At 49.9% G+C, this 10,014-nt stretch overlaps 1 protein-coding gene across 1 annotated transcript; it reads right to left on the bottom strand.

The window, feature by feature from the left end:
• Positions 1-2,429: 2,429 nt before the first annotated feature.
• On the bottom strand, positions 2,430-8,333 carry RFLNB (refilin B). Its single transcript, XM_085078411.1, has 3 exons — positions 8,036-8,333; positions 6,534-6,643; positions 2,430-5,119 (listed from the first exon to the last, which is right to left on the bottom strand). Exons 1-3 carry the CDS (start codon positions 8,237-8,239, stop codon positions 4,789-4,791), a joined length of 645 nt encoding a protein of 214 aa, XP_084934537.1. The 5' UTR covers positions 8,240-8,333; the 3' UTR covers positions 2,430-4,788.
• Between the last annotated feature and the right edge of the window lie 1,681 nt (positions 8,334-10,014).

Genomic DNA, 10,014 nt, shown 5'->3' with positions numbered 1-10,014 from the left:
TCCTTAAAGCTTAAAAAATATCCTCAACAACTAAATCAATTTCCTGCTTAAACTGAGTCAGGCAAACACAGTGAACTCGATGCCAGTGCAGAAGTGCTATTAATGCATTAACAGCCTCAATAAATACATTTTACAGGTGTGAGAATCCCTACGTTGGCCAATCGGAAAAATATACATTTCCTACTTAAAAATAAGATTTTTGGGCTATTACTATTTTTCCTGTAGATTTGAGGTTTTATTAAGGCACAGCAAGCAGTTGCCTCATTTTATATATATATATATATATATTTAAATTAAATAAGCAGGAGAGCTTCAGAGGCAACAGAGGTTTTATAAATGCTTTTGCTGACGGCATTTCTCATTTTAACAGAAAAACAGCACCAAAAAAGCAGAAAGCAGCAGGCCCACTCCCCTCCAGCGCTTCAAATCCCAACTCCTGGGAGGAACCCTGACTCAGCCCAAAACACTGCAGAGGAGAATCAGGAAGATGCAAAACCAAACAAGGCTGTGGCATCAACTCCCAGCATTTTGGGTTCCAGAGGAGCAGAGGAAGATCTTTGTGCTCAGCTGAGCGAAAGCCTCCGATGGGATGGGATTCTGGAGGATCCTGAGGCAGAGGAGGAAAGGCTGAGTGTTTATAGGGCAAACAGGAGGAAAAGGTATGAATTGTACATCCAGGAGCACTTCCCAGCTGCCCAGGCATTCCCCACCATCCCATGAGAGTGGGGAAAGGAGATTCCTGCAGTGATTTGCTGGAGGAGCAAAGGGTGAACTGAATGCTGAAGGAGCCTGTGGGCTGCACCAGGGGAGTCACCCAAAATGCCAGCAATTGCTGTATTTCTGCAGTGATTACTCACTGTCTGTGTCTGTGTGGAGGACAGGGCATTTATAATTTAAAAACCAAACCAACCTGTTAAAATACAGCTGCAACTCAGACTGCATCAGCAATTAGAAGTGTTCCTTTCCACATTTTGAGTGTTTGTCGTGGAGTATCTCTAATCATTGCTTTTGGTTTATTTCCAAATAATACTCCTGAACTTTCCAGGTATTCACACTGCACACTGCAGGTCTGGGAGCAGATGGAGGGAACAGACACCTTGTTTGGAGGCTGAAATCATTTCCAGGCACAAAGACTTACCTTCCTTGGAACTGAGCGAGCTGCAAAAATCAGGATGGCAATCCAACCCTCACCTCCTGGCTTTTGATCTGATTGTTATATTCAGTGTTTTATTTTGTTGCAAAAATTCATTCTCTCAGACCCTCAGATGTGACATTCTGGAGAAGCACTGCACGGGTGGAAGGGAAACAGCACATCCAAAACAACAGGGTTATCCTTGGAATGGTACTAATTTTGAATTTAAAATCACATTGAACAGACCTTGTACTCCTCTATTTCAAATTCTCATGGCAAAAGAACATTTTTAATAGAAAATATTATGGCAATTCTCAAAGCAAAAAGCCTAGGCCTCACTAAGGGAAGCATTTAAAAGTTTGGTGACACTTCTGAAAATTTCCCTGCAAGACACTGTGCTGATTTTTAAAGTTTTTTCTTAATGGCTCTTCAAATAGACCCTTTTATCGAGAATTGATGTTTATATTTGGCTTTTCTTCTGTTTAATACTTTAAAACTCCAGGATACCCAAAAGCTCTCTGAGCTTTTCTGAGAAGCAGCAGCTCCAGAGCAGCTCCCCAGACCCCAATAATGTCATTACATGCAATTCTAGAGCTTCCACAAGCACATAACCAGATGAACAATAAAAAAGTAAGGAAAAAATCCCATTAGGAATTAATTAACTGATGTTCAATTGCATCCATTCCTGCTCTGCCAGAGTCACTAACAAAATCAGCACGCCTGCAAAATGTGGAAAGGTTAAAAGAACAGATTAAAGCATCCAGAAAAACACCACAGCGTTTCTCTCGACACAATAGCTTATAATCATCTATTTTGGTTTTGTAAATTTTAATGCATAACACACTCTAGTCTTATATTTATGCTGTTTACTAATGTAGCATTTGAGCATCTATATTTTAAAAAGAAATTCCTGCCTGGTTAAATACACAGTTGATTTGAAAGGGATTGTGTCTTCACTTGTAGGATATGCTGAAATCCATCCCAGAAACTCTCTTTAAAAATAAAACTGTACCAGATGAACGACTCCAACACATTATAGAGAGGATTTTCAGCTGTCTCCAGAGCACTTTGTCAATGTCTTACTGAACTGACAAAGCCACAACATTTGGTGTTGGTTTGGTTTTTAATATAGACGGGTTTATATAGGAAACACCCTCCTAGAATATGTAAACAACAAATAGAGGAGAAAGGAGGGGAGCTGGAATTGGCAGGAAATATTATGCATTTATTTCTAAGTAACTACCACAATAAACACTGAAAAGCTTTGAATGAGAAATAAAGAGACTTCCCTGCAGGATGGTTTTCAGATCATTTATTACCAATAAAGTAAAAGACAAATCGAAAATCAGAAGGAGGGGGTGGGAAACATCACAGACACCAGAACACTTGCACAGAGCTAATCAGAGCTTTGCAAATGTTGGAACATAAATAATTTAAAAGGCATCTCTACCAATTAAAATATTCTTAAGAGGTACATATTAAGTTTGCTTGCTTTATAAAAATCAGGTGCTTGAACCTAAAACCAGAGTGTGAGGGGTATTTTGTGGGTTATTTCGCTTCTAACTAGGAACAACTAATGGCTACAACTTAAAACAGTCTCCTCTCAGACCTGTTCCGAGTGGATTCATTGGGAGAGCATTTGTGGGAGCAATCCAGGGTCTGTGTTCTCCCAGAGTCCTGTGTCCAACAGTGGAGCACCAGCTGCTGCAGGAGCGAGGGATGGAGCAACCCCATCCCACAGAGGAGTGTGTGAAACCCCAGGGGCTGTGGGGTGAGCTGTGGGGTGAGCTGGCCTTGCTGTTACACCACCAGGACATCCTGGGGCAGCAGTTAGGGCAGAATTGCATCATCTGTTTGAGACACATCTCCCCAGTCTTGCAGCCTGAGAGCAAAATGTTTAAAGATGACACTGTGCTGCTCTCAGCCCCGGAGCGCTGCCTGCCCGACTGTGTCCTCTCTCATCCCAGGATTGTTTTAGGATCTGCCTTTCTGAGGCAGCTACCAAAGGTGAAGGATGTTCTATTCTGAGTTAATAAATAAGTAAAAACTCCTAACCACAACAACAAAAAGCCCCCAAACCATACAAACTCAAGGCTTCCTTCCTGCTGCACTCTTCATCTCCCAACTCCTTTCAGTTCTCTGAATACACTTCCACACCATCCATCCCACTTGCACAAACACACGTTAAGCACAGCTCAAGAACAGGCTCCCGAGGTTGCCACTGACAAAACTCACCCCTGGGGCTGTGCATGGCCAAATCCTCTTTCAAAGCTGCTCCAGGACTGGTGCTGCACACCTCGGAGGAGTTTTGGAATACATGGGAAAGCTGTGTCCAGCTGGGACAGGTCTATCAGGTGTTCCTGAGTGACCACACCACACAAAAAACCAGCACAGCCCATGCTCCCCAAAGCAGCTGCTCTCCACACTGTGCTCTGTCAGCACAGGAAAAGAAAATCTGGGAAAAGAAGGAAACCTCTCCGCCTAGTTTCCATCAAGGCACACGATAAACTAACACACATAACATCCAGACAGACTTCCATAGCATCTGAAGCGATTCCCTTTGGTCCCCAAACTCATCACGCACTCAGGAGAGGTTTTCAGCAGCCTGCAGACAGGCAGAGGCTGCCCCATCCCAGTGACATCCCCAACCCCAAGGATACAGACCTTTGCCATGACAAGCTCAGCGGGGAAGCAGAGCTGCAGCTGTGGATTTTGCTGTGCACTAAAAACCTGCCTGGCCTTTGCTACTATTTTTCTCCTCCCAGCTCCACCACAACAGCATCTCAAAGCCCAGCACCTCCTCTGCCATTCTGGGTCCCTGTGTCCAGCATTTTATCTGAACTTCACTTTGGTTGCAGCTCCCTTAGTGCACAAAATCAGTCTGGTTAAAAAACAAGGCACTTGTGGTTTTCCACCTCCACATCATCAAGATCTGACTCTCCAGCAACACAGGGATAATTTTTGGCCTGATATTCTTTGTTACAAGCCCTGTGTGTGTCACAACAGACCAACACTCGTGTGTCACACGGACCACAGGTTTTGTAAGCACAGAGGATTCCTCATCACCCAAAGAACTGGAATCACACAATCCTTTCTCTGCTGCCTGGAGCTGCAAAAGCAGTTCATCTCCTGCTCCGCTCAGAACTCCTTCCCAATTTACACCTTCTCACAAGACGTGAATGCCATATGTTAACGTTTTTTGTATGTGTTAAATGCAGAATTCTGGGTTTTTCTCTGTTAGCCTTTTCCAGCAATTTCCAGGAGAAAACATGATCTAAACTGAAATGGTTGACAGCTCTACATGAACCTGGTGGATTCTCTGCAAGAGAACTGGACAGTGAGCTTATTTCTTGCACATCACCACGAGGCATCAAATGGATCTCCACCAGCCAGGCACTATCCCACACTCTTCCTCACCCGGGAAAGCACTCCCCGTTCTTTTTCTCATTTTATTACCTGATTACCGCGGGGAAGGGGAGGGAACTCACAGCTTTTACAGGCGAAGACACAAACCCCTCACTAAACCATGTTCCCACAGAAAAACCGCCGTTCTGACGCTTGCAAGCAGGAGTTGAGAGCCGAGAGAGAGAGTCTGCGCCCGCTCTGAGCGGGTGGAATCAGCACAGTGCGTGAGGGACGATCGGATCGCTCAGCGGTCAGCAGCCATCCAGGCCGCCGTCGCTGCCCAGGCACTCCGAGGTGTCCAGCTCCACGCTGGACAGGAACCTGCGGGCGGTTTTGCGGCAGTTGTAGTCCAGCGTGGTGGTGTAGACAGTCTTGGCGTGCTTGGGGTAGATGATGGTGGTGCTGGTGAAGCGCCGCGGCCTGTGGCGAGGCTCGAAGCGCACCTCGGCCTTGTAGCTGCGCCACGAGCAGTTGGGCACGCAGATGACCGTCTGGCTGCACGAGGCCACGCTCAGCCCCACGGGCAGGTAGACGTCGTCGATGAAGTGCTTCTCCGAGTCGTAGCGCACCGAGGAGGTGTACCTGCAACACAGGGGACGTGGCAGGGAACAGGAGCTGGCGGGGACCGGGGTGTCTCCTCAGCCCTGAAGACCTGAGGTCTCTCCTCAGCCCTGGAGGTCTAAGGTGTCTCCTCAGCCCTGGAGGTCTAAGGTGTCTCCTCAGCCCTGAAGGTCTAAAGTGGCTCCTCAGCCCTGAAGACCTGAGGTGTCTCCTCAGCCCTGAAGGTCTAAGGTGTCTCCTTGGCCCTGAAGGTCTAAGGTGTCTCCTCAGCCCTGAAGGTCTAAGGTGGCTCCTCGGCCCTGAAGCCCTGAGGTGGCAGCTCTGCCACCTCACACAGAACCATCTGTTGGCGTCTTACACATTTACAGATGAGAAAAGAGCCTCATGTTAGCAGCATTCCCAGGATTATCGCTGCTTAGGCCAGTTGTCTCACTGAACTTCTTCTCAGCCCTCAGCTTTGTGGAACTACAAATTCTTGCAAATTCCCAAGCCCAGAGGCCTTGATCCACGTTTAGGCTGGGCACACAAACATCCACACGTTATCTCCTCGGCTCTGCCCTGCCAGGAATCACGCGGGAGCGCTCTGCTATCACCCCTGGCACGGGGGGAAGACAAACTCCTGAAGATTCAGCTGGCAGGAAAACACTGCAAAGTCTGTACACCCAAATTCTCAGCGCCTGGATTGCAAAAGGAAGTTTTTCTCCTTCACGCTGTCACAACTCTGGGTTGGTTTTTCCACTAACTAAAGAGTTAACTGCTTCCAATTCAGCCACAGCATAGACTCCTTCCCCACACCAGGACATAATTCTCCCTACCCTCCCCTGCATTAGCTTCCGTTTGATTTTATCAGCCTCCCTCTAATTGCACAGTCATCAACCAGGAGCCTTCTTTTCTCATTATTGCAAATCATGGTGTTCAAAGGAATAATTCACAAGCTGTGAAGTGATTAAGCGCATTAAAAAAAAAGCATTATGCACTGCTCTGGATGTTAGCATTTCTTTTAGTTCACACAACCAGCCACAGCTGTTAAGATAGAAAGTGCTTATTATAAAACCGTGAGGTTGCGAGAGCAAAATTCCTTTCCCTTAATGAAACAGCCCTAGAAAGATCTTTGAATCTCTTCCCTCACGATTACCTCCTGGTTAATCAGTTGAAAAGCAACATTTTGGAGCAGTGCAAGGAAGGAAGAGCAGGAGAATAAAATATAAGAAAGTCTTCCTGGAAAAAAAAACCCAGTGAAACAACCATATGGGTGGGATTAAAAGAGGCTGAACACTCCTTCAGCTTGTACAAATGTCCAGGTCCAGGAATGTACAGCTGCGGTGAACAATGGCTCTGTAAATAAATTAATTTGACTCACAGGCACCGATAAGGCCTAACTGCTCCTTTACAGGCTACCTCCTTCCAAAGGAGATGACTGTAACACAATATTTACCTTATTTCCTTGGGTGGTAAAGGGTCAAACTCAACTCCTTCGCCAAAGGATAAAGGACACAATCTTGGCGGGCAGCTGGAGAGAACAGGGCTGGGGGAGAACACGGAACTCTGTGAAAAAAACCAAAATGTTTTATGTTATCGTTTTGTTGTAACTTTTATGTTACAATTCAGAACATTCTCAGGAAAACACATTTATTCATCCCTTGGTGCTGAGCTGCTGAGGTTCACAGTTATGTGCAGGAGGATCTGCTGGTCCAAGATGTGCCTACAGGTGCATCCTTCAGGCCTGACACCACACTGGTTTGCAGCATCCAAGAGGTGGCCAGGGGCATTTCTGAAGACAAGATCCTAACTTCAGGAGTTTAATTCAGAGAAGCCACTCTGGGAAATGAGAGAGGAATGCAACCCCTCGGTGCAGTGTAGTCTGTTCCCTGAATTAACCCATGCTCAAGTCATGACCAACATTTTATAGGTGTGTGAGAGCTCTCTCCTTGCTGGATTCATCCCACACACCCACAGACAGACCGCGGCAGGAAATTATCACAGAGCACCTCGCCGTGAGCCACCTCCTCTCTCCACAGCTACGCCCTGGCTCCTGTTTGAAGGCATGAAATCCAACCTCATTCACACACAACGTGTTGGGAAGGATTAACTCATTCCCGCTGAGCGGTGATTCATGGACTGTCCCTGTGCTCCTCTCCTGGACACCCAGCACTGAGAGCTGATGCTAAATCCCACAGCCCAAGGAAACCAAAGCAGCCCTGAAGGGATGGAACCCAAACCATGTGTGTTTTTGAAGCCAGCTCTGCACGTGTGTTTACTGTCAAGGGGTGAGATGGCTGTGAGCATCTTTCCCCCCACGGCCTTTTCCAATTTCACAGCAGAATGTAGAAAAAGGGTTTTTCTTCTAAATCCGCAGTCTCCAAAGTATTTGTGCCAACAGCTCAACATCCACCAACTATTTGGTGAAAAACCAAATTAACTGAAACCATGGTTTATACACAATAAAGTTACTACTCCGGAATAGCGGGAGCTCATTTTCCACAGGGATTTTCAAAGGTGTGCTGCAATGCCGTGCCAACCCCGACCTGGGGCAGGAGGGAGAGGAGTTCCCCTTGCACCGAGAACGGAGCTCAGAGCTGGAGGCTTTGTAAAAAGTTCCCGACGGGATCCTTCCCTCCCGGTGCAGACCCGGGACACGACAGCGTCACAACGGAGAGAAACGGCGGGCGGCTGTTCCCAACCCATTCCCAGGCCGGCCAGTCCCGGTAACCCCGCGGGTTTCCACCCTCCTTGCCCCCGGGATGCCCGCAGCCGCCAGCCCGCCAGCCCGGCACGGCGGGTCCGAAGGGCAGCGGCTCCTCCGGGGCTCCGCACCTGCCGCGGCCGCTCCGAGAGCGCCGAGCTGCCGGTCCTGCCGTCCCGGAGGATCCCGGAGGATCCCGGAGGGTCCCGGCGGCCCCGGGCAGCGCAGGGAGGGCCCGACAGCCCGATACTCACCGCGGCGGAGGGCGCGGGCGGCTCGGGCTCCGGGAGCCCGTTGGCGGCGGCGCGGTCGGGGCTGCCCGAGGAGAGCAGCCAGGGCGGCGGGGCCGGGCCGGGGCTGGGGGGCAGCCCGGAGTCGGGGCTGTCGAGCCCGGAGTCGCCCCGCTTCCTCATGTCCGGGAGGTCGGGCACCTCCCGCAGGCTGAGCCGCCCCACCATGGCCGAGCCGCCGCTGCTGCTCCGGCCCGGCCCCTGCCCGCGCTGCCCGCGCTGCGCTCCCTGCGCCGGCTGCGCCCGGGCGGCGGCGGCGGGCGGGGCGGCGGGGCCGGGGAGGGGCCAGGGCGGCGGGGCGGGGCCCAGCCCGTGTCCCACCGGTGTCCCCGCGTCCCTCCGGTGTCCCTGTATCCCTTCGGAGTCCCTGTGTCCCACCGGTGTCCCCTATCCTATCGGTGTCCCCGTCCCGCCACTGTGCCCGTCCTCCCGATTCTCCCCGTCCTCCCGGTTCTCGCCATCCTGCCGGTGTCCCTGTCCTCCCGGTGATCCCATTCCCGTACCCCCGTGCTGTATCTCAGCCCGCTGCTCCCTCGCTCGCAGCCGCATGGAATTAGGCATTGGAAGGTGGCGGAGTCACTGTAACCGGTTAGAGACAGACTGGACGTGGCACTCGGATGCTCTGGGCTGGCTGGCAGGGTGGGGATCAGTCCCCGGGTGGATTTGATGATCTCGGAGGTCTTTTCCAACCTAAAAGATTCTGGGATTCTGTGGAACCAGCCCCGACGGACTGCCCTCGATGCATCCCCGGTCCAACCCACACCTCACCATCCCAATTCCCAAATGAATTTTGGGGAGCGCTGAAAGAGTTGCCAGAACCTGCTGGGCTGTCCCCACCTCCAGTGCTGCTTCCCCCAATAGCAGGGGTCAGTGGGGGGTTTTGGCAGCCCCAACTTTTCCCTCCAGGCTGCTCTTTCCCACTCCCAAGCATTCAGGCTCAGGCAGCAGCTCTGCCGCCCCTAATTGCATTTTTCAGGCAAAAACTGCCGAAGCCGAAACAAGAGAACAGAAGGAAAAGGTCTTTCTAGCACTACAGGAGACCGAGGGAACCTTTTTTGGAAAATCCTAATGAAATAATTGCGCCATGTCATCAGATTCGGTGGGGGAATACTCTTGTGGAGGGAAAGCAACTCTGCAGCCGGCCAAAGTCAACACTCCCCTGCACAGAAAGCAGCAGTCTGGGCTGACGGGCCCAGCACAAGTGAACCCAAACCTCTGAAAAAAATTCCTTCCCTGCCCCAAAATTAAAAGCAGAGCAGAACTTTCAGCCGTAGGCGTCTGTGGTTTGCAGCTATGCGGTGCTGGGAACTCCGGAGACTTCCTCAAGGAATTTACATTCCTTTGAAGAAATACTATGAGGCTGTTTGTCTTTGCTGAAAAATGCAGATAGAAAGAAAAAGAACGTTAAAAGTTTTGACTGAAATCTTTGGGGTCTGAGCAAATGTGCTGGACAGGTGTTTTCTTCCTTTTGATTTAAATGCATCCCCCCCAAAAAAAAGAGATGCTGGTCTCTGCAAGCAATAGGAAAACTCCTCGCTCCAAAATCTCCCATAAAAGCCCTTTATGAAATCAGATGCCTCAGAAGGCAATGGAGCAGTTTCCAGATGAACACAATCATAATTTCAGAGCTGCTGTGCAGCTCCTGGGTGAAAACCCGTGCTGCCAACAACCCACTGAGTGCAATTTAGGAAAGGGGAACCTGTGGCACATCCCAGCAGTCACCTCCAAGGGCTGAGGGTGCTCCCAAAAACACTCCTATGGGGATCAGGGTCTGAGTGAGAGGGATCTCAGTGCCCCACAGGCATCTGGAAATCTTTCTGCTCCTGATTTACAAGCAAAAAAACTCCCATTCTGTCATGCCTTGACACAAAAAAATGCCTTTTTGTGCCTTTCTAGGCTCTCATTTCTGGGCTTCACAGCCCACCCGAGGATCTCCTGCAGCA

The sequence above is a fragment of the Lichenostomus cassidix genome, chromosome 19 (assembly GCF_008360975.1).
Source record: "Lichenostomus cassidix isolate B80296 chromosome 19, HeHo_3.0, whole genome shotgun sequence".
Lineage (NCBI taxonomy): Eukaryota > Metazoa > Chordata > Aves > Passeriformes > Meliphagidae > Lichenostomus > Lichenostomus cassidix.
This window is presented reverse-complemented; position numbering and strand designations above follow the sequence as displayed.